The sequence below is a fragment of the Bombus vancouverensis genome, chromosome 8 (assembly GCF_051014615.1).
Source record: "Bombus vancouverensis nearcticus chromosome 8, iyBomVanc1_principal, whole genome shotgun sequence".
In the NCBI taxonomy this organism is placed as follows: Eukaryota; Metazoa; Arthropoda; class Insecta; order Hymenoptera; family Apidae; genus Bombus; species Bombus vancouverensis.
In genome coordinates, this window is record NC_134918.1 from 16566891 (window position 1) to 16592801 (window position 25911).

A 25911-nucleotide genomic window follows, 5' to 3' on the forward strand; every position below is an offset into this window, starting at 1 on the left:
TGAAAATTAATATTAAATAATGAAGAATTAATATATTAGACAAATTGTACAAATAATTATGGAAGTTCTTTATTGTTATTAAAATCAAACTACTTAAATAACTAATAATGTTTAACGTAATAATAATTATCCTGTATAATAACTTATATCCACAATGTTAATAAGTATACGATTTAAATATCGCAGACATTTTGTTCAGGTATTTTACGGAACAATTTTTGTCAATAAAATCATGACACAATTTTAGAGATTCCAAATTAGATTTTATCTTCCTGCAAGAGAATCTTTGATTTTTCGATCGATCCATTGACGATAATGAGAAACCCGAACATAAACACCAGGCTTATTGGCTCTTCCACAGTGTTGTCCCCAACTCGTAAGTCCATACAACGTGAAAGCTCCTACATCGAAAGAAAAAAACAAAAAGAAGAAAGATTAATAAATACTGACTATATAAAATATTGATTCTACTATAGTGATTGAATGGAAGAGGATAGTCTTTCTAATAAAAGATTCATTCCTTAAAAACAGAAGACTCGAATTAAAAATTGTAGAACTTTTAATATTCAATTAGCTTTGATTTAGCAGAATACATTTTTACTGATTTGTTGTTCATAAACTACACAATGGCTTGACAATAAACATTCAACTAGACGTATTTACTATTAAAAATATTACTTTTAAAACATGCCTTGCAAATGTGTGTAAAATACGAACTTTTTAAATAGTCGTTTCGTTCTATATCGGATACAACATGGAAAAGTTTCATTAATTTGTCAAACTTTCGTAACATTACCGTTGTGTAAGCACACCAATGGTCCACCAGAGTCTCCGTCACAGGTGTCAATACCCTCATCGAGGTATCCGGCACAAACCATTCCATTGCTGATTGCACCCTCGCCATAAACGTGTCCGGCACGACACACGGACTGATCTAATAACGGTATCCAGCCGTATCTCAGATCTTTGGAATGAGCTATACAACAAGCGAGCAACATATTACAGTCTCGAAGGAAATCCTCGAGTTCGTAGAAAATTATTTTAAACTCAATTTGAAGCTGATTATCCATTGAAGCGAGAAAAAATAATTTCGTATCAATAGTTAAAAGATTCACGCTAAAATTTTCTCTGAATTTAGTTTAATATTATTCCGTACCTCTGGAATTTAATTTAATAACACCTTGATGATTTTATTTTAATCGTTAACCTAATGGTTGATCCATATATTATTACCAATTCTAATATTTCATACCATTTATGATACATCATAGCAGTTTTAATATACGTATACTTTTTAAATAATTTTTATTTTCAAACACAAAATATAATATAATATAATATAAACGTATTCTTTCTATATTTTTTTTAAATTACATGTTACTGAGCATTTCAATATTGAAATTAATTGATTGTTATCTTACTGATATATATTATGGTTTATCATTTAGAAAAAAGGTTTATAATAATCTTGTAAAATGCTAAAAAATGGATTATCATAAAAAATTAACTTATCACGTGTGAAAGATAAATTATTTCGTCAACTGATTTATTATTATAATATCATGAATCTAACAATTTATTCATTTTTTATTTATATTTTATTTCGTATTTATATTACTTGAACCCAATGCAATTAAAATTTATTTATTTTTGATGGCAAATCTAATTAAGGAACCATCCACTTAACAGGCTAATGATATCTTTAACGCGCCACTTACTTGATTTCCCAGTCTCGATGCTGCCAAATCCACTAATGCTGCAATTAAGACCTGCCGGATACTCGGTGTTCTCGGATGGCAGGCAAATTGGCATAACATTCTTGCCAAGAGGAATTCCTCGTTTCTTCAGCAACACGAGAGCGATATCGTTGTTCATTCGATGCCCTTTACGGAACTCTTCGTGAACGTAATAATCTTCGATATCGGCGTCGATTTCAGTTCCTTCCGTAATCTTTACGTATTCACATAATCATTACAAAACGTATTTATAATATATTCCAACGTGATTTAAACGTATATTTTAACACGAATAAAATTCTTTCATAATGTTAACGCTGTTAATTTTATACTTGAAAATTACTAGATACGAAAGTATCTATGTAATTTTTCTAATAAATAATTTTTACCTAAGCAGCACTCGGAATGAAAGGTTTTAATTACCTCTGTATTGTAATCACCAGCACGAACGAAATAGGTCCCTTTATTGTACCCTTCCAAGCAATGTGCAGCGGTGAGCACATGCAACGGAGAAACAATTACCGCTCCACACCAATGATTCGATCTACTATGTCCTCGTACACGTATACTGGCCTACGAATATCGTCAAAAAAAATGTTAAAAAGTTACAATAACAGTATTCCACTGTATATAAAAAGATTTATTTTTATATCTCTAGTTAATTCTATAAATTCAGACGTTCGTAATTGGTATTCGAAAAACAGTAAAAAGAAAAGAAATTTTAAGGGAAGTGCAATTGATTACTATAAATTTGTGATACGTAAATTCTATCTAGAATTAATCTATTTTCATAATTTAATAATGTAAAATTATTCAGAATTATCCAAATTTTAATCGATTCAAATTTAAAATCGAATATTCTATCAAAATGCGAGTTAATTAACATTTGTTAGTTTAACATTAGTAAAACGTAGTTTCTTTCGACTAAGGAAAAAGTCCAATGTACCTGCCAAGGATAGGATCCTTTCGGTGCAATGTTACCTCGCACCACCTTTTCGAATATAAGATCCTCATCCTCATTGAAGTCTTTAAATCGCCTACCGCAATTGGTCGGAAGTATATCATTGATGTCCTTCTCTGGCAAACGCGACACAGTCTCCCAGTGCAACTGCAATTATTTATTCGGTGATTGCATTCGTGGATTAAGCGGACAAAGGAGATGATCAAGGTCAAGGATTCAAGTAAACAAGCCTCGTAATCGTTGCGTAAGCTCATCATTTATTGAACTAAGATTAAGCGCGCTATCGATCGTTTACAAATCTCTCGATAGTTTACTATTACAACATAGCACCGATTGAGCCATTGAGTGTCTTTTTTTAAACTTTAAAAATTATAATAAAATTACATCATAACATTAAAAACTGAAATATGTCAATTTAATTAATAATTAATTAATATTACATTATACAAAAGTAAGTTTCATTATTGAACTAAGTATTAAGTAACTTTGAAATTTTACCTACTATAGGAGTAAATGTTTCTAAAATTATTTTTATACAATCCAAGTTTCCTTCTGATCGTATATAAAATTTGTTTTTTTTTTTTAATTAAATCATGAATGTTAGTCTCTACGTTAAACAATAAAATTAAATTAATTTTCTAATTTTTAATTTAGCTATTGAACCTTGTCTACGCAAGAGTAAATGTTTCTGCAGCTACTTCTATAAAATCCAAGTCGCAAGTTTGATTGTACAAATTATTAATATAAATTTAACTTTACATATAAGTCTCTACGCCAAGAAATAAGATTAAATTACGAATTGATTCACTAATTTTTAATTTGTTCGCAGCACAGCCATCACTTTAACGTCTACAGCCAGTAAAGGATTTGATTAAATATACATCGAAGGAAATTACGATCTGACTTAGAATTTACGGCCTCTGTCGAGAGAGAATGTTTCAATTTACCTTGGAATCGTTAACGTCTCCAGGTGTACAAATCACACCTGCGTCCTCGTCGTGATTGCAATTATGTTGACCCCAGTGATTGTGCTCGCATCGATACAGCTGGGTCTCGTTTCCGTAACAGAAAACCTTAATCCGAAAAATGTTACACTTAAATAAAATTAAACATGAACGAGAAAGTGTAAATTGCGAATTTTTACAATTTACAAACTAACGACACCTTGTACTAACATGGAGCAAATTAGTAACAACGAAGAAATATTCCTCTCTTTTAAATTGTACAATTATGTAAGTAGCAATAAGAATGTAAAAATTTTAAAACGATAGAAAGAAAATATAAATATATATACACTGAGATGAATGAAATTATTCTTGGAAAATATTATTCGATATGAAGTAGTATAAATATAAAAAAGACTTAACAAAGAAGCTACGCGTTATTAGTACAAAACAAAGGACTGCGTATCACCTAAATTAATTGATAATTGATAGAAATAAATGACTAGAATTTGTTTGATATATATTAAAATATGGTGATAATTAAAAAGCTTCCAACACTGTCCTTCGTTTGACAAAACTTACTTCATCCAGCCAGATTGGTCCTTCTCCTGGACCAAAGTAGCCGTCTTTCTTTGAAGTTGCAGGTCCACCGTATCCCAAGGATCTACAAATCACCGTTGCAGTTGCAATTGAGAAATCGTCGTCACAAACGGTACCCCATATACCATGATGACGAACTTCGACCCTTCCTTCTAGTGGCGAACTTCCATTCGCTAAACGAACCTCGAATGGTGCCTAAAATGAACATTTACGCAAAAGTTTTAAAAGTTACTATTAATACGATCGTATAAAAACATTATTAGCATCCGTATATACAACATCAATATTTTCTTTCGTCTTATTTAATAGAATCTCAAATCTGGTAGAATCTTAATTCGCTGTCGTGTTGAAATATTGTAAAAACCATCTAAATTAAAACTTCTAATACTCTAAATTTAATACTCGAAAGAACATCATAACATAACATTTTCAAAAACGTATAGATAATTAATAAAACCCTAAATAAAAAAGAATCTTAACTCGCTACCTTATTCAAAGCGAATAAAACTCGTCTAAATTAAAACTCCCACCTAGTATCCCAACCTCTACACTTACAAACCATCATGATACAACATATTTTGCGAAAACATACACGCAATCCATATTTCTCTCCAATATTACCCTGAAAATTGATTTGTCGTACCAAATGATTTATACTATCAAACTCATTTTTCAATCACCTGCCAATTCCACGTAAAGAGTCACAGAGTAATTCCACCAACGTTGCAAGAAGCAGAAAAGCTTCCACTTTAAAATGCTTTTTGTTTCAAGTCGACACGACTTTCCATTCCTGAGATATCGCCGTTCAAAGCCAGGCGTAATTTTTGCCGCTTTATGCTTCTGTCTCGCTCGCACAGTCGGACCTCTCGCTCGCACGCTTCACTGACCTGACCCACGAACGAGCCATGTGCGCTGGTCAGCGACAGGCGTCTAGCCCACTTTTTTTGCTACTGCCGGCCGGGCGTACGCATTGCCACGAAAAAAGGTAGGTCACACCGTCTCCAAGGATTTTAAATCCCATTCATATCATATGTTTTGTACGATATACTTTAAAACGTTAGATCTCCGGAACGAATTAAAGTATCGATTTGAAACAAAATGGATTTTCAAGAGTATATCTTCCTCTATCTGCTGAGCATGATAAGTTTTTGGTTTTTTATCTTTTTATAAAGGTTTTTCTATAACCAGAGTTAATCTTATATCGAGAAGTTATATCTCCGGAACGAATTAAGATATCGATTTGAAATAAAATGAGTCTTCTAGAATACATTTTTCTATATCGGAGAATGATAAGCTATATTCTTTTTTCTTTTTTTTGCTTTTTATTTTTGCAAAAGTTTTTTATGATCGCAGATAATATTATATCGCAAGTAGGTTTACCGGTATTTGTTAACGCGTAAAGTTTCTGTGCTGATTAAGAAAATTGCTACGGGCAATAAGACCTTTACAAGCTGTATTAACAATAAAATTATCGATGAATGAAGCGTACAATTTGTACGAAAGAAGACAAGATGAATGAAGTACGAAAAAAGAAATAACGCGAAGAAAAAAGATATCTTTGTATAAATGTTCATAAAAGACGTAAATAGTAACTTCCAATAAACGTCCAAATTTTTTAATATCAAAATTTACGTTTACAAATTGCTAATTCTACTCACGTCGCAATGTTCAGCACTCTCATCCGAACCATCCGGACAGTCGACAACCTCGTCGCATATAAACGCCGTTGGAATACACGCCGGACTTTTGTCGCACTTCCAGTGACCCTCCTGACAAGTATTAACTGCAGTCTTACAAACGATACCTACTGCTTCTTCTGGTTGACAATCATGCACGCCCCAGCTATAAAATGAATCAGAATTTTTATTAAAAAATTCAAACAATTGGATTTTTTACTTAATCGAATTTGCTAGAGTTTCTATGTAATGTATATAGGATATTTTACGATGATTTAAATTAAAATTACCCATCAAAATCGCATTCACGTAAAGAAGTCTCGTTGCCTCGACATTTCAATTGATCTACCATGAATCTGGTGGCTGGATTCATATTTCCAAAGAATCCCCCTGGCGTAACTTCCAGGGCACCAAGACCAAAACCAAGCTCTTTGCAAATTACCTCGGCATCGATCATTCCAAACCCATCGTCGCACACTTGTCCCCAAACACCCAAAACTGCAAAAATTGTTTACGTATAGTTAAGGGTTGATTTTAAAATAGATAAATCTTTTAGAAAATATTATTTTTTGTCATTTTTATACTTGATCATCTTCAGCGTAAAATTCAATGCACAATGATTTACTTACTTTTAACTTCAACTCTGCCTTCGTAATCATTTTCCGAACCAGCCAGCCGAATCTGATAATCTAAATTTTCTACGGTACAAATGCTTTCATCGCTACGATCATTGCAGTCATTTTTTCCATTGCACACTTGTGTTTTATTTATACACTTGCGGTTCTCACACACGAACTTTCCATTGCAATCGATGCTTCTATCCTTCATTTCATAGTAATCGTATTCTTTGTTAGGTTGCAAGGATCCTGTCATTCCCACGTTGCTGTCGCTTAACAGACAAATATTTCCTGCTGCCCTGGAAGTAAAATACATCTTTAAAATATTAAAAATTGCACACTCTATGTTTATATATATATTGTGCAATTTTTAAAGTTCAATTGTTCCTACTATGGCAAATTTGGACTTAGCGGTTAGTAACCTTGTACTTACTTATGTGCAAAGGATCGGCAGGTAAAATCAGCCTCTTTGCATCTGAGGGCGCACGTCTTCAACGGTGTGTTCAACCACTTTTGAACGTCGTAGCCTTCTAATTTGTGCTCGGAATACTTTTGAAAAAAGTCCATGTGTGAAACGCAATCTCTTTCGTCTGCTCCATTTGTGCAATCCTTGAAATATATCCAGAGGTCAGTATATATTGCTAATTCATACCACTGTTACTTAATTTCGATTCTATTTTAGTATGGTATATTATGTACTTCTTCTCCATCGCAAACCCATGGTGAAGGAATACACTCTTCTGGCATACATTCGAAATGCTTAGGCTTGCATCGACCCGTTGTAAGTGATCTCTGAGAACCTGCAATTAAACAATTAAACGTAGATGTTAAAAATAAGACGTACAAGAAAACCTGACATAAAGAATTATTAAGCATAATATTAGCAACGAAAATTAGAAATTAATATAACGAAAAATTAATAATGTCATGCGAATTTTATTATACAAAGCATACCTGTATTTCCACAGGGTGGAATATCACAATGCTCTTGTTCTCCCCGTGATCCCGTGTAACACCATGGCCTACTTTCTCTGTTTGGATTTGGATTTCTACAGTAATTGTGGCTTTTCAATTTTTCTCGTACATCTTGATTAAGAACCTAAGACACATAATTTATTGTAACTCTCACGTACATTGTAATCATAAAAGAATATATATGATTAAATATCTAAAACAATCTCTTCTCATTTCTCAGATTTAGATGAAGAAGAGTAGAAAAATATAAAATATCGTGGGAATAGGTGTAACGAATATAAAAACTAACATGAATTGCGAGTGAGTGAGCAACTCTCGGATCACTCCATGACAAGCAATCCTTCCCTGACGCTGACATATTCGCATTTCCAGCATACTGATTTCCTTTTCCATAAATGCAACCTAAAAACAATGAATAAAAGCTAAATACGATTGACAGAGAAAAATAATTAACGAACAGAAATAAATATTAATTTATAATAATTCGTAATAATAATAATTTTATTTTAATTAAGAAAGTTCTCTCACTGTTACAAGCATAAAATTTCCGTGTACATCTTCGGCTAAATAGTTAATTGAGAATCAAGAGGCCAGTTAATGTATTAATTAAAAAGTAAAGTTCGTACCAATGTCGTCGTAGGGCCTCTCGCAGATGTAAGAGTGACCTTTAGCAGAGGAAGCACAGTCCTCGGCATCCCAAAAGAAGTAGTCAGCAAGGCAAGTCGAGTCTGGCCTCTCGTGACATGGAAATTTGCGCTTCATTACGATACAAAGAGGGCGAATACCCGTGAACGGAGGATGTTTCTTATCCTCCATCCAACCAGGCCACCATTTCGTAAACCTAGTTACAATTAATTGGTATAAGATGTCAATAACCGTGGGTACAATGTTCGTATTTGTGAAATAGTTGAATTCCTCGTTTCAAAATTAAATAAATATCGCAATATCTGCGATATACATGTACACGTTCTAATATTTTTAACTTATGATCTTAACAAATATCCATTTAATTTTGATTTCAATTTTACGAATGATAAGACGATGGATCGACTTGATAACGCAAGCTATACAGTATACTTATACGTTTGAAAAGAATTGCAAACCATTGGCAAAAATTACATGTAGGCAAAAATTCAAATTTTTAAGGAAGATACCAAATGTATATGAAGAAAGTTTTGAAGATTTTGAAATTTCAGGCGAGAAGGCTTGATAAGGATTCAGAATTCGAAAAATTGCGAACTCTTACAAGAATTTATAAACTGTATCATAATTCGATGTAAGCCACGTTCTCGAACTTAGTCATTTGATGAAAGATATCGACCCTTATTGGATGAAATGTAATTTTAAAAATCAAGATAAATAATGTACCTAAATTTCGCGCGAGAAGAATCTTCCCAAAGCCACAGGGTACGGTTCAAAGTAGTCAAACCAACGCCGGAAGTCATTATCGACGTGACTTCCGGTCGCGTTTGCAAGACCCATTCAGAAATGAAATTGTTCTCCGCTTGGCTGGTAATATCGATGAGTCGTGACTGTCTCTGCGTGCAATAATCGAATGCTTCCTGGTGGTTTAAACCACTCTCCGGTTCAGCTAAGTGATAACATTGTCCTTCGTATGGTATCTCATCCTTACGACAGTGAGAGATGCGATTTAGTACACATCTCACACCAATCGCGTCCCTCTCCACGCGACATTTTTGCTCATGAGTAAATCTGGAAGTCGAAGAATAAAATTTTTGTGTTATTGGTTCAGAAAATGTATATTTAATAATAAATGTTCAGTACATCGATGAGATCATAGAGAAAAGCAAGTTGCAAATATCTTGGATCAATTTGATTGATTTAAAATTATATAAATTCCTTTAGACATATTGATTATATGTAAAGTTGTTCCTCGTTTATTATAATACCCAAAATTAAGAAATTTTTTAAAATAATGCTAGTAATGATTGTTTGATTTTGTTGAGTTACCCTGATAATATGATTTGAATATTACAATACGCTGTTAAGACGGATATGAAAAATTAATTTTATCTTCAAGAACCAACTTCAAAAATGTTCCCAGTCTTGATACTGGAATAAGTAAACATATTGCATTCGCAATTATGTAATATTTAAAAATCATCCATAATTACTATTATTATCGCATTAAATCTAAACGGAGAATTTTTAATGCAATAAAACGTCATAAAATCGGAACAAGTACTGTACACATAAGAACTACAAGCAATAAATCTGTCTTCTAAATAAATATTTTTTGTCGAAATTCACAACTCAGCAATGAAATTTCTCAATTCCAGATTACATTTTCAAAAATGTTTTCTCGAAATTTCTAAGAACGTATCGTTCGTAATATGCTTCAACGATTTACGCAATATTTGTTTGGAATATCAGCGACGTCAGAAATTTCTTATCTGAAAAAGATAGTAAAGAATCGTCATGGGCATGGCGCCTTACTTGCACGATTGAAATTTGCCCTCGTTGCCTTGACATGAGACAGAATTTGCGGCGATCCAAGTTGGCACTCCGTTTCGAGTATTTCTCCCTTGCCAAGCCATCTCGGCGCCTCTGCAAAGAACAATGGAATTTTTATCACTTCGTGTTCACGCATTCATGTATTCCATGTTGTTGCAGAATTTCGTATGAGCAACATACATTTTAACAAATTATTCTTATATGGTACATCGTTATACTATATGTGATATATTGAAGAATTTTTGAAAACGGAAAATGTAAACGTAAATCGAAGATATACATACGCAATATAAATGAGAGTGATAAGGAACGCGAAATAAAATCAGAATTCTTATAAGTGCAGAAGTAATTTTCACTGTCGTGCAACTTAAATTAGTATAAAGAGGAAAATACAAAATAAATAAAATTTTTATAGAATTATATCGTAGGAATATTTTTCAGTACCTTAGAATTTAAGTAAATATAAAATGAGAATGGGAAATAAATTTTATCAATTCGAATGTATATTATAAAATACCTGTAATATCCAAGTTGTTTGCATACAACATGTGCTTCCTTCAAAGTCCAGCTGTTTCTCGCATCGCAAACGATTCCCCAACCAGGATTCGTACCTTGCACTTCAACATATCCATCGTGAGGTCCAGAACCCCCTCTAAGTCGAATCACCTGAGAATACGCAAATTATATTACTAAGAATAAGATACATTCACAGGCTGAAAGACATTCGTAGAATTTGAAGAAGATATTTTCACTTAACCATACAGTAACAAAACGCATAATAGAAGCAAAGAAGATCTTATTTTATACGTTGAAAATTAATTACATGCTGTATCTCAAGAATGAAATATTTATATAATAACGATTGTAATGTTGATAAAAATACTACTAAATCATACCTGGCCGGAAATTGGTGTTGGCAAAGTAGTCTTTTTGGAGTGATCTATCGGTTCTACTGGTGGAATGTAGTACGATGGGAATGGTGGCTCTTCTGTAAAATAATATTTCCACTTTAAGTATTGCATTATGATTTATAAAACTGTGGGACAACTATACCTTATCATTTTTATACATAGTCAAAAATTCCTGTATTTAAATTAATTAATAGTATTATTTAAGATATCCCGTAAGTATAACGCGATATGTGTCAATTCTTTCTCTTACTTTCTTCTTTTTTTGCCTCGGTATATTAATTGAGAATAAAATTACCGAAACCAAACAACTAAATAATCAACTTAAACTATCATATGCACTAAAATGTTATTAAAATTTCAAATGGATTCAAGCGCAATGTCAAAAGATCATTCCGGAAGCAACTCATGCCAAAAGCCAATCAACTATGTAAGAAACTCAATTGTATAAAATGTGAATCAAAAACTTACCTATATCTTGCTGAATTTCTAGTTGAAACGACTGTAATCTTCTTTAAAGACATGAATCAATAGACTGCGGACTTTTATACAATTTCATTTTTTTACGAATAGAACTAGTGAAACGAAACCTACACATCGATTTGTTTCGTCTACTAGAAATTATGACGAATACCTCGCTTTGGATATTTTATACATTTTTGTATGTTACATGCATCTCTGAGTTTTTACGCTGTTAAATTCGTCATAAATGCATAAAAATCCGCGACCTATAAATCAACATTAAACTTACTTTCTTCAAACGGAGCGGCCTCGATATTAAAAAGGTCTAGATCCGAATTCTTCTTATTAATTTTCATAACAGCGGTAGACTCGGTAGCAGCCTGAGTTTTATTCTCATAAACCAATACCGGCTTCCAAACTTTCTTATCATCCAACAAGTCCACGTCAGGTTCGTAATCAGGCTCAATGATATCTGGATAATCGTTGCTCGGAGGATTTTCATTCTCTATCCACACAGTAGGCAGGTTCGAATCAGTCGTCGTAATTATTTTATCTTCAGTTGTATCGGTACTCTTCTTTTTCTTCTGCGGTGAAATTGACGCGTACGTCTCTGGAATTCGTTGAGTCGTACTACTGACAGTGGAAGGCAAATCACTGGATCGATCACTGGATTCTCCGTACGGTGGTTCGAGATTACTCGATGGAACGAGTGGATATTGGCCAGTGACGTTTGGTATGAAATTTGGAGAAGTCAGTTGATTTCTGATTGTAAAATTTGGATTAAAATCGTGGTCTGTTGGTTCGATGAGCGGTGGTTGAAGTTCGAAGGATGGAGCAGGTGGTTGAAGTTCGAAGGATGGAGCAGGTGGATGTTGCCAACCAATGGAAGACGTTTTGTTCGTCTGAACAGGTTCATATGGCGGTTGCAAATAGATAGATGGTACTGGTGGATAATAATTATCGCTTCGTGAGAAATTTACTAAAAGAGGAAAGAGCAAGGACCAGTTGAGAGTTGGATATGGTGGCTGAAGATTCGTTGACGGCACGAACACGTGGTTGTAATTAGTACCTGTTAAATAGAGACCATTTGTTACCATGTTTCAGGTTTTTTGACGTTTCTGTATCGCGTTATCTTTACAGCAAGAGTGCAACGTGAGAATTAAAAATAATAATCTACGAATTCTAATTGAATTTCAACAATAAAGAGAAATCACGTTGTTGATTTATATTGTCATGAAAAGATTAACGAATTAAAAATAAATATTACCAGATCCTGCTAAATCTCCAGAACTTGTAAAATTCGTGTAACTCGTCAATTTTGGACGTCGAGGATTATTCCCGTAAGAATATGTATTTTGAGTTTGTGACTCGCCATTGGATTCAGGTGGACGATTAACTGAAGTAATAGGTGGTGGCTGAAGAACTGCAGGTGGTATGTGATCAAAATTCGTCATTTGAGAGTTAACGTAGAGATTCTCATCGTTTTTGCTGAATTCATTCGGCCCACGAAGATCATTAGGCCTGTAAGTTTTCGTTTTCGAATGGCCTTGATTCACTTCGATTTCCTTCGTGATAAAATGGCCTCTTGTGCCATTTATATTCACGTATATGCCATTTGGATAAGAAAGTTTCGTTGAATTGAACGAAACAGTTTTTACTCCTACAATAAAAATTGATAAAATTATACAGAGGAAAGGTCCGTTTTGTTACGAACTGTTCAAATGTCAAATGCTATTGGAACTTCAAAGGGTTAAAGTACATTAAATTGTACCCTACCTGGCCCATGTTGCCCTTTACCATGCAGAAAAATATTCATTTTCGACGCCCATGCATCTAACTTTGAATCTGCTTGCTTATCAGCTGTGCTCTGATAAATATCTGTTCTAGATCCCCAATCACGAACCTTGCCATCCTCGGTAGTAGGACCTGAAAGAAAAGATATTCTTAAAATTGTTTATTATTTTATGTTACTTACCCAGTAAACAGTAACAACTTCAAAACACCCAGCAAGGCAATATATTGACAAATACGTATGTTGTTTGTTTCCCCTCTTTCCGACATCTTCATTCAATCACGTGATTTGTTATAAAAAAAAGTATAAATAAAGTTTAAATAATTATATTATTTTGTTATAGTTTGTTAAAATATTTACCTGCTTTATGACAATCGTAAAATCGATCAACGTCTTGATTCGCCCGAAATAAAGATTATAGTAATGAGTTATAGTATTATAATTTTACTTACGACTTATCGCAAGAGAATTCCTTTAGATGCGATTTTAATCTACGTGTAATACCGTCCCAGTGTTTTTACCTAAACTTTTTAGTCGTAAGATTTTTTTATTTTAGTGGATGACGTAAATCAGGATGATTCAATGATGAATAAGAATTAAATGTTCATACTCATAATGCAACAAAACATGCTACGAGAATAATAACCCTCATGCATCAGGCCCTATGTGGATTTTTATTTCACTTAAACATGCTTCATTCGAAAGCTCCAGAAAGCAAAATATTCGAGCAAAAAAGCGAATAAACGAATGATCGTTAAGTAATAAACATAACAATGCCGGACAAATATTGAAACAATTAATAGAAAATAAATAAAATGTCTCATATATGTACGCAGTATCTATATGCGTGTAACTTTTGTATACATTTTTTAATTCGTTTTAAAATTCAATATAATCACGATAATCGTGTCTAGAGTGCGAATGTTTATGGATTTATGGGAAATTTCAAAGTGTACAAATGTACAGAACGATAATATACAAAGATATATAAAATATCCACAATATACCTAGTGGGTGACAAATTTCAAAAAATGTCGTATAACGTACGATATATATTCATAAAAATTTTCTATAGTAAGCATACAAATACTTTTACGAGCCACTGTGTCAGTCAATCAACCCACGTCACACAAAGTTTAAAGAAAAAAGAATTAAAAATCACCTTGATCCCAGCGTCGATTCTGATTCTGATTTGGCATCTGTCCTGGACCGTATTGACTCCAACTGCTAAGATTAAACCTATTTCCTGTTGGCACTGGTTGCCAGCTTGTCCTATTCTCCACAGTTTGTACATTGAATCTCGAATTGTCATCCACTGACGATTGAGAGTTACCATCAGCGTAAACATTTGGGATGACCGTTTGATCAGATCCCGACTGAGGGAATTCAGGACCACTTCTCCCGTACTCCTGCCTGTTAGGTGTGAACTCTTGGCCTTGATTCACATTAACATGACCTCTGTTAGGAGAATAATCGAATCTTCCATCGGAAGTCTTATGATCCTCAGTCTGATCAAAAGGAGGCTGTTGCGTCTGTTGACCAGATTCTTCTCCATGCCATGGAAAACTAGGAACAGCCTCTGGTATACCTTTGTTATTATGATGATAATGATGATGCTCGTGTTGATATCCATGATTAGAATGCCAGCTTCCAGTCTCACTTTCTTGGTCTCCGGGTCTTTGAGGAAACGAGTGACCGTTTGGAGGCGCAGGCTGTTGCGATTCAGTGTTTTTATTGGGATCGTAAATTGGTCCGTGCGGATAGTGATGGTGATGATGATAATGGTGATGAGGCCTATTATTATAATCGTTCTGATCAATCGGTCCGTGATTGTGATGGTGCCATTGGAAATGTGGATAGCCTGAACTTGATGTATGACCCCATTGACTATGACCTTTGTGCCGATGGTGTTCATTAGAAGATCCATAATGTGTGTTGGTATTAGTAGGAGGTTGACCTTGAGAATAGGGTGGCATGGCAGTCGTCCAAGCACCTGGTTTCCAGCTTGGTATCCACGTCGGTCTTAAGGAATCCCAATCTGTTCCTGAAGGAGTTATTGTTACTGGATGATTGGGATAACCGTGTGAGTAACCTGGTCTGTAATGACCCTGTGATGTGTGGTTGTGATGGTTAGTATACTGCCAAGTACTGGAGTCTGTGGAACCGTGGGACGACCAGGGTTTGAAGGTGGTTTGTGAACCGACTGAGTGTTGCGTTTGCGATGGTTTATCTGCGTTAAAATAAATTGTATGTTTATTGTACTTTATAGGAGAGTATTGCTTACTATTAAAAAGGGGTTTGAAATAGTTTTCAATTAATGAACTAAATAGTATAATTTTATTAAATAAAATAACGATAGGTAAAATAACAAATAATAATTATAGATAAAATTAAATAGTATAACTTTTAGAGTCAATGCTAACAAATATCTCGAATTTGACAATTTTCGAAATATGCCACTCTTCTAATAAACAGACCAATCCCTTGAGATTACTAGGATGTCATTATATTAATATTGGTATAATTGATATAGTGGTATAATATTAGTATAATACCAATATGATAATGGAATAATATTAAAGTACTTATAATATGGTTTATAATAATATAGTATACCTTTGCTGCAACCAGGTACATTGTACGGCCAATCGCAGACAGAAATTACAGGATTGAAGGCTGTACCGGGTCCACAATCCATGATAAACGTTCCACCTTTCACACATTGAAGAAATTTGTTACATGTATCTGGGTGGGGCAGCAATCCTGTATAATCAACAGGACAAGAGATTTTCCTCGGCTGTTCAGTTGTATGGGATTGCAGTCTTCCGTTTCCATAGTCTTCGTAATCGGGAGGAACCATTGGTGTCGTAACCTCTTCTTTAGATTTTAGCGCATCTATTTGCCAAAGGATTATTGATATTCTTGAATTAATTCTTAATATTGATTCATTGTCTATGTTATTGAGTTAATACACACGAGAAATGTCGTTTCTCTGAAGTTCCAAACTTTTATATTTAAATTTTTAATCTAATATATTTTTATAACTGTATATTTTATTACCTTCGCAGCCCCTTACGTTGTGCGGCCAATCACAGACACTCGCGGAAGGATTGAACACAGTACCAAGACCACAATCCATGATATACGTAGCCCCGTTTACACATTGTAAGAATTTTGTGCAATCCGAGGCATGTGCTATCAAACCTGTTATATATGGTGGACATCGTGGTTCCTGTAATTAAAATTTAGTATCACTTTCTAATTATTTAGAAATTATATTCTGAAAGTAGGCGTTTCAATCTTTAATTAATTACTCCTAAATAATTTAAATAAAAATTTAATCGAGTTCTATTATCACTGACGGATATAATAGACTAAATCTTCTCTCCTAAAACAAACATTATAATTAATATTTTGTAATTTTTAAAGTGACTGAAATAAGTCTTAGCTAACTAATTTTATACTAATATTTTTTTCAAATTAATTTGAATAATTCAGCAATAATCGATAGTATTTACCAACTAAACAAATTATTTATTTAGAGGTATTAATCACTGACCTGTGGTCTTCCGTGCCCGCTGTAACCCTGATGACTACCAGACAGCAATGGTTCGCGACTTCCTGAAGAATCCAAATGCTCATTCGATGGAAAATCAGCCACTTCTCCGCCATAACACTTGACTTTGTGCGGAAAATCGCATTCCAATGTGTCTGGATTGAAAAGAGTACCAGGGGCACATGGTTGAACAAAAGCTCTACCCTTCCAACAGTTTACGAAGAATTTACAATCAGGAGGATACACGAATTGCCCAGTGGAATCGAGTTCCGGACATTGGACACCCCGTTTAGCGTCGTATCGAGCCACTGTGGATTTTTGAATCGTTGAAATAAGAATTTTTTCTTTCCGGGGTTTCTGGAAAAATTATACAAAGTTTACGATTATACTCTTAAAGAATATATTCTTCTTTAGATTTTTCTTTCTGTAAAGAATTTAATGTTTTATTGAATATATTTTTTATTCGATCGAATGTAATTCGTAGTAAATAAGAGCAAAGACAGAAAATAAAAGATAGATTATAAAAGTTGTAGAAAGAGTTTTTCGAAACTTGAAATCCTTTCTTAATATTAAAAATTTAGAATTTAAGCAATTGACTCCAGAGGAAGAAGATAATGTTTCAATATCATTAAGGGAAGAGAAGATTCTCTAAAGACTAGAGTATTTTTGCAATGTTTAAAGTTTAGAATTTAAATAAGAAAGAAGTGAATATATTACTGTGCTATCAGCAGGTACTCCTTCGTAAAAATCCTGGTCATCCTTTATTGTCATCTGGAAATCATTTCCTTTCGAGGCTTCCTGTTTCTCCCCTTTGTCTTTTCCCTTTTCCAAATCATCAGAATCCGGAAAAAGTTTTTTATTTTCCTGTTGCTCGAACTGACCGTACTCCAAGGAAGAACCAGCATGTTGATCGAAATTTGTCGTACTTTGAGAATCATCCGCGACCTCTGTCCTTTGCTCGATATCACTTCCCTGATTTCTTCTCCAAGGACTCCACGTTTTTGCTTCAGCATCTATCACATACGGTTCCCTGGAAGCAGGATTTTCTGGATCTTTCTGCCATTTTGGAGAACGCGATAAATCTTCGTTTGAATCGACTTTGCCAGGCGTATACCAAGGAAGCACTGACTCTCTTCGTTTCGGCGGTTTTGTCGTTATTTCTCTGCGATCGTAGATCTATTTGTAAATGAAAAATGAAGGAAAACGTGTGAAATAAATTATGAAATATCGCATTAACACTGCTGCAGTCCTTCGATGTTTATGTTGTAATTTAGCACTTGTTTTGATATGGGAAATTTCATTCTTTTAACATGGGAGAAGCACGTAATAAACGTAGAATGTATTGCCATAAGAAAGGAGATATACGCAGATAGTAATATGCCTGAAATTGTAAAATCGAGAAAATATTGATGAGTAATAATCCTTAGACCAAATATTAATCTCATTTAATCTGATCAGCTTGAATCCTTTATTTTCCTAAATTAATTATTACATGTATAATATATTAATAAGCATTTGATTTGACATTAAGACTATTATTTAAAAATGTATATATTGTTATCAAAATATTTTGTAAACAATGGTAGATTTATGTCAGATAATAATAAAGTACTTTAGGAAATTACACATCAAATACGCCACATTATACAATTTACAAACTTGATGAATTTCGAATTAACGTCACTTAATCAATTTCCAGCTCTGTAACAACTGTTCACAACAAGAGACAATACTATGTGAAATCAGATATTATTACACGATTATTATATTTCACTTTGCTTTTAACTTTTTATTAAAAAAATATAATCACAGGGACGAATAAAATGAATCATCATTGAGATTCACTACCAGAAACATCTTATGTTATATTTTTCTGTTTGAATCGTTACAGACTACATTCTTTACTTTTATCGTCCACCTTATCAGCGCTTATCTCGTCAATACACATTAATAAGCTACTTCTTTTCTACGACGATCATCAGTGCGAACGAAAAACAGGAACTGCGTAGAAGTATACGTAAAACAACACATTGTCGTGATTTAGATCTCTTTCGAGAATTAAATTTTAATCTACACTACATGTATCTTAATTTAATTGTTTAATTGTAAAATAATCATTTTGTGAACATCGGATTTTATTCTTTGTAATATTTTCGCTCGGTACTAGACAGAACTGTCATATTTGTCAATTCTTGACTTCAATCAAATACAACAAATTCACAGGAAAACACCCAACTATTAAAACATCAGAAATTGCTCGTAACTATTTTCAAAATTTCAAATTCATTCGTTGCAATATTTTTGCTCGCCAACAGAATACTTGATAAACTTTTTTTACTAATTTTTTACTACTTACAAATTATTTTAAATACTTTCTTAAAATGGACAAGAAGGAGAAACCGAAAGAAACCTCTCCAAAACGAGTCAGAAAAAAATTATTCAACTGTAGCAGAAAAAAATGTAGGAAGAAGACAGGAATAAAAAATCTTTTCTTAAATCATGCGCAATATTTGTACATTACCGTTCATAATTATTCGAACGATTTCAAAAATTAATGGGCACTGTTTAAATAATTGATATTTAGGATGTTGGTTAATTTTTAACCAATGATACGATCAAAATAGAATCTAACAATTTTACTTTACAGACTACGAAAGTTTATATAAATTCATATTTGTACAAAGGAAAATAACGAAATGAAGCCTAGACAGGTTTGTTTCGTCCATTGAATTTTGTAACAAATAACTGGATATTTTATATATTTTTGCATTTTTATATCGCGTTGTTGGGAAAATTCGTAGAGAAATTTAAAGACAATTTTAGGTACGATAACATAAGTATGTAACTTTTTCCTTAGTTTTATCCTACGTACAAAATGATTTCGTGAGACCTTTTCCGTAAAACTTTTCGTTCTTTTTAGCAACATACCTATTGTACATTTCTCCAGTACCCTTAAATTCCCCATAAATGAATAAACATACGCGGTCTAATAATTATATTATAATTATAACACACAATCACGTCACGTTACAACAAAACATGAATGCATTATTTATCATGCGTTGCATTGTATATAATAATAATATAAGAATAAAAAGAAAGTAATTTATAATTTAATAGACGTGTCGTTCGAATAATAACGAGCGGTACCGTACACGTGACCACGTCAGAGAAAATCGGCTCTTGGAACAGACGATGATCTTCCGGTGAGGTGTTAAAATCACGTGACCGTTCAAGTATCAATCCAATGGTAAAGAACAAGAGAAGAAGGGAGAAAGAGCACGTACCGCGTGTGTGACAACGACGACGAAACAGAGAACAGCTAGAGCAACGAGAAAACGACCGGTATACCGCGACATCATCCTCGACGCTTTGACGATACTGCTGGCATTACGGCAAGCTGACCCGGTTTTCCTTATGAAACTGTAGTTCGCGTTCACAATTGCGTCCCATACTTACCGAGAAGCTGCACATAGTCGGCGTTCTTCGGAGAAAACGAGCTGCGCCACGATGGACGGAAAGGGTTATCGGTCGCAGAGGTCGAGGGTCAATGCAGAAATCAGCCGCTGGGAAAAAGAATCTCAGGCTGACGCAAAGGAACGAGCAAGATGACGAATAATCGAAACGGTTCGAGCGAGACCGGCTGGCACAACTGGAGGAAAAGAGAAAAACTTCATCGCGTTGGGTTGAAGGAAGACGAACGAACGTGCTTTTATCAACATGCTAATAAAGCGAGTGCACACAGAACTGTTTGCCAATTGACTCCAGAGTGAACAAATTGGCCCTCGTTGACAACGATCAGACACGAGGGCTGATAAAGAGGCCGACTGTGCGGCTGCAAACACTACACCAGCGGAAATACGAAAGGAGAAAGAGACGGAGATGATGATTCACTTTTATTTTTTCAAGGGTTTGATGAAGGGTTTTTCAAGGGTAGATGAACGAATGATCGTTCGAGCGAATCGATCGTTTAAGCTTCTTCGGTGGAAATAGAGAGTCTGATGATGAAATAGCTAGGTCGCTAATTGTCACGTCATAGATAACGATATATCGTAAAATACTTGGAACGTTTGAAAATCACGAACTGTAGGTCTTCGTTGGTCTTTAAGATTTTGTTGAGTCTTGATTATTGTTCTCGGTGATTTTGAGAGATTTAGCTTCAAAGACTCGAAAGCTTAGTGGTTACATTTAATACTTTATACGAGTGTATACATGCCTTTTCGATATATCATATTTTATATAATATCGTAAATTTATTTTCGATATTATAGGTATATAATATAAATATTATAATACTATTAACAATATACAATTGAAACGTTTTAGGATTCATCAGAACTGCGAGGACTGAAAACTTGATATAACTTCAGATCCCCAGACTCGACATTAAAAACCGACAGGACTTGAAAAAGTTTCACGTATCAAATTATATACAAAATGATTCGCATTTCGTTTCCAGCGTTGAAAATCTTCGAATCTCGTCGAAATTGAGATTTAAACTCGCATCGCCAATGGATTGATGCCACTCCCAATATCTCGCTCAAAATCTTTTAAGTCGCCGTTTCCTCAGTCGAAACATTTCTAATTTTCTGCTCGACTGATTTTACGGCCTTGCTATTTCACCAGGAGGGGCTATACTTCTTTGGCGAACGAAGACCACAATCGACGAATCCGCGTGCTTGATGTGAACAGGTGCCGGCCGCAGGGTCGAACACGTAAGTGGACATACAGCTTCCTAAGTTGCACACGCCTTTCCGACATACCAAATATTTCGTACAGTCTCCTGGATATGGTAGCACGTCGAATTCTTTCCCTTCCTGTGAATAAACAAGTACAATGATAGAAATTGTGGTTGGAGATAAAGCATTAAGAATATTCATAAGAAGAAATAGTACGGTAGAACTCCACTTATCTGAACTCTGTTTATCGAAACAAAATTTTAATTAATGTTCGATTACTTGATCCAATCGTGTTTTTTATTCGGAACAAATTTGTATAATTGCAAATATGTATAATTTCTCATCTTATGTACGTATATGCGGAAGGATTTCTTAAAATATTGAGAATCTTTTCGCCTGTTAAAACAAGAGATTGACTTAACTAAATTGCTACCGGTTGTATCCACTCGTTTGAACTTCTATTTATATGTGAGTGTGTAAAGGAAGAGTAATAAGTAATGGAAGAAATAAACTTCAGTCAAATGAACAGTTCTTGCCTCAACGAGTTTACATAAATGGAATTCTGCAGTAATATTATCTTGATTATGTTCTGTTTCAGTACTGGAACTGAAAAACACGTCAAAATGACAAATTACATGTCTTTTTGGCAAACATTTAATTTACATTTTTAAAAATTATAAAAAATTATTGCTAGAATATTAGTAAAGATTATTATTTACAGATTGTATACATATATACAGGCGCTTTTAGAAAAATTAATATTGATATTATAATTAATATTATTCAAATAGGAATATACAGGGTGGTTGGTAACTGGTGGTACAAACGAAAAAAAAAGTCGAAAATACAGAATAAAAATTTTCTTTTAATTTTCTTTTTTTTAATTTTTCCATCGAGACAACGATCTACAGTGAGATCCGTTATAACGAGACGCGATAAAGTGCACGCGTACCGAGCGAAAATTCAAAGTCGATTTTCTCGAAAACAAAGCCTCGAACGAGAAATTTTTATTATTCTATATTTTCGACTTCTTTTTTCGCGTAGAATCACCCCCTTTCCGCTTGTACTACCAATTACCAACCACCCTGTATACGTCACACTACTTTAATTGTAATTATTTATCTATAACACATATATTTATTGTAAGTATAATTGGTGAGAGAATTGTGAAGTAGAACTCATCAAAAATCAATTATTTATAAATAATTCCTAGACATTCGTAAATACTAAGGTATTTTTATAAATTCGTTCACCATATGTAACAAGTGGAAAAATTCGGAACAAATGATTGTGACAGTTAAAAACATTTGAAAATTAAGACGTTAAGAATAATTCATGACATAAAAACATATGTAGATAAAATTATGTTGAAATGAGAAAAACCAGATACTAGGAAATAACTTTAGGTCTATGCTATCAGCATAACATAGACCTTACGTAATAAAAAATCTGTGATGTAAGTGGAAACTGATAAATATTACTCAATTATCAATACTATAGTATGGTATATAATAAAACAATTTTTAATAATAATTTTGTTTTTCCGTTCATTGAAGAAATTAAAAATCTTGTAACGTCGAAATATCGTTAAAAATTTGACTAACACCTTACGTGAGTATAACCACTTCTAATGGTTATAAATTGATTAATATATGGTGAATATATTTTACAAATAAATAAAAGGAATAGGCAGTAAAAACAATGAAAAAGACTAAGAGATAGATTCTATAGTGATATAATACCCTGAAATGACAAGAAATAAACATCAAGATTACTCTAAGTACCCGGGAATAAGATAACAATAGCAGTTGCGAAAAGGAATGAACATCAATTTGCTTTAAAAGCATAAACAGAATTAGATATACAGCTGCATGAACACAGTGTAAATTTGTACGAGTATAAACTAAAGAAAAGTTACAATCATATCGGCAATAATTATTAATAACAAAAAGACCTTCATTACCACTTTCATTCTCTTAGCGGTCGACACAGTGAAACAGTAACATAATACACACAGTAAGATCAACGATCGAGATGACATCCTCTTGCATGCGAAATGACTGTTGTATTTGTTATATTTAATTGTACAGTACACTAATGATCAAATTGTTTCGGATAAGCTGTCAGCGTGGAGATCACGTTTCAGTGAATTAACAGCAAAATTATTTGACGAATATTTTTTCCTCTTTTTTTTTATGTGTTATAAACTATTTGGTCGATTATCTACTTGATACACGAACGAAGGTCGTCTGTAGACTGTGCGCTCTTTGCGAGCAGTAGCCAGCGTGCATAGCACTTCCGGCACTCGTTGCTAAATTAGCAATTGTCAGCGACAGATACTCGTATTATAATATTGCTCATCGATAATTATATTTAATCGTTGAAGATACGTGTAATATTTGCCGAGACATTGAAATTTTATGAGGTATATAATTATCTCTAAAGCAATATATTCCAATTAACCGAAAGCGTATATATATATGTAGGTGTATATGTATATAAGTAAGTACATACGTTATACATCAATTATGTACGATTTAATTGTTGAAAAATTTGAAACCATAATAAGAATATGAAATAATTAATGATGTGAATTGAAAATAAATTTTATTCAATTATTCCACTTCTTTAAATTGTTTCACTTCTTCACATTCTCTCGCTGGTACATTTGTTCGTAAAAAAGGAATACATTTGATATGGCGATATATTCTATAAATATTTCCAATTGTTGTTGCACAAATTATCCACGTTGCATACAATCCTGACGATTTTGGAGAGGATAGTCGCAGGTGCCGATGTTTGGATTAAATTCCGTGCCTGTGCCACACTCCAAAACGAAACAACCGCTACCATCGCAATGTTGGTACTTCCTACAGTCGCCTGGGTAAGGATAAACTTCCCCCTAAAAATAATTAAGTTAGAACATGCTGTCATATGTACTCTACATAAATTAATGAACTCATTAACGTATATGTCTATTTCTTCGACTCATCTAGCATAGCAACTCATCTACCTCTATCATCTTATATATTATACAAAATGACAAAATTGATATATGACAGTTACTAAAATATTATGTATAATTGAAAGTATTCTAACAAAATACGCACAGCTACTAATCCACAAAAGAAGATGATACAAAGAATGCTGCACAGCAGGACTATAAAGAGCTTGATAACAGCCATGACTTCCGCCTGTAATTCGCTACTCGAATCTGTTGAATCTACTCTAATCCGTTCCACAAAGTACGCTATTTGCCAATGAAATGGATTTTATATATACTGCATCATGCAAGCAAAAATAAAGAACGTAATTTAATACGTTATCTCGATATGAACTATTTCGCCGACTTCACATCTATTTTCATTATCGAACATACGCATGATACATTTTTTCCGACCTTATCGTCATTAAATAGCCAGGATCAAGGATACGAACAACAAGTTCAAATATAATTACATTATATTATGAGAAAAATTTTAAAATGCGATAGGAAGAAATGAGATAGAAGGAAATAAAATAGAGATAGAGGTGGTGATACTAAGCGAAAATAGTGTAACCTTTTCATTTGTTATACAAATAAAATACAATTACTCACAATAATCGAACAATCTTTAAAACAGAATAACTTTACGAAAATTGGGTCAATCGACTTGAATTTTTTTGGCTAGTTAAGAGGATTAGCTTAATATATGACGTGTAAAAAAATGTAAGAAAATTGCAATTAATGGGAATCGCGGAGAAAATAGTAAAAGTCTCTTTTTACAACCTTTTTATCTGAATCTGTACATATTTACATAATTTAAATACCTTTTACAGGCTTACGTCAGTTATACACATACCGAGTATTTCATCGAAATTGGTTAATATCTCTATGAGCTAGAAACGGTTTAAAATAGTGAAAATCGCAGTTTTCCACGACTTTCGGCCTAAAGTCTAAGAGTAACCTCAGACGATCCATAATATTGTCGATATTTCAACTTTTTCAACATCATCGCGGTTTGTCAATAAATACTGACAATATTGACAATATGCAATATTTATTGACAAACCATATTTCCCTCGCACGTTCAATATTTATTGACGACACATTCGGTTTCAAGTTAGCGTTTGTTCAACGATATCGAGTAAGAAGAAAATTTGTGTAGCCATTATTTCAGCATTATCAATGAAGAAACCAAGGAAGAAGAGGGCTGGACATGAGCTAGGAAGTACTTTTTAAAAAGAGACATGTCTTCGCGTATAAATTTACTGAATGAAATTCGAATATTCACTCCAAAAGGTTTTCAAAATTATAAATAACACGTGTTTCCCACTCTTTGATTTTCTAAAAGAGGATCTGCGTATAACTCATCACATCCTGGACACATCGACAACTTCTTTGTCTTTTATTACTTTTTTCTTTTCCATTGTTAATATTTGTTTCTTCTCTTCGTCTTAATTAATGATAAGATGCTAGATAAAATTTACAGGAAACATTTACAGGATAAATAATACCAAAATAACGTGGACATAGAATTTATTTTAAAC

The 25911-nt window shown here is 33.5% G+C and overlaps 2 protein-coding genes across 3 annotated transcripts; both read right to left on the minus strand.

The window, feature by feature from the left end:
* Nucleotides 1-44: 44 nt before the first annotated feature.
* Nucleotides 45-20146, minus strand: LOC117159635 (uncharacterized). 2 transcript variants are annotated; one of them, XM_033339635.2, is made up of 28 exons: nt 19990-20146; nt 17420-17878; nt 16706-17059; nt 16207-16378; nt 15763-16041; nt 14309-15376; nt 13131-13280; nt 12622-13014; nt 11644-12423; nt 10881-10972; nt 10502-10650; nt 9967-10077; nt 8878-9222; nt 8136-8350; nt 7799-7911; nt 7489-7633; nt 7234-7334; nt 6968-7143; nt 6547-6833; nt 6208-6415; nt 5900-6083; nt 4224-4436; nt 3645-3770; nt 2683-2844; nt 2160-2309; nt 1719-1950; nt 797-976; nt 45-401 (listed from the first exon to the last, which is right to left on the minus strand). In XM_033339635.2, exons 1-28 carry the CDS (start codon nt 20062-20064, stop codon nt 265-267), a joined length of 7056 nt encoding a protein of 2351 aa, XP_033195526.2. In that variant the 5' UTR covers nt 20065-20146; the 3' UTR covers nt 45-264. The 2 variants fall into 2 exon arrangements, with proteins under 2 accessions (XP_033195526.2, XP_033195530.2); XM_033339639.2 differs by lacking the exons at nt 11644-12423; nt 12622-13014; nt 13131-13280.
* A 3825-nt stretch (nt 20147-23971) lies between these two features.
* LOC117159638 (putative chitinase 10) lies at nt 23972-24651 on the minus strand. Its single transcript, XM_033339642.2, has 2 exons — nt 24492-24651; nt 23972-24283 (listed from the first exon to the last, which is right to left on the minus strand). The coding sequence occupies exons 1-2, from the start codon at nt 24564-24566 to the stop codon at nt 24122-24124; spliced, it is 237 nt and encodes a 78-aa protein (XP_033195533.1). The 5' UTR covers nt 24567-24651; the 3' UTR covers nt 23972-24121.
* Nucleotides 24652-25911: the final 1260 nt, after the last annotated feature.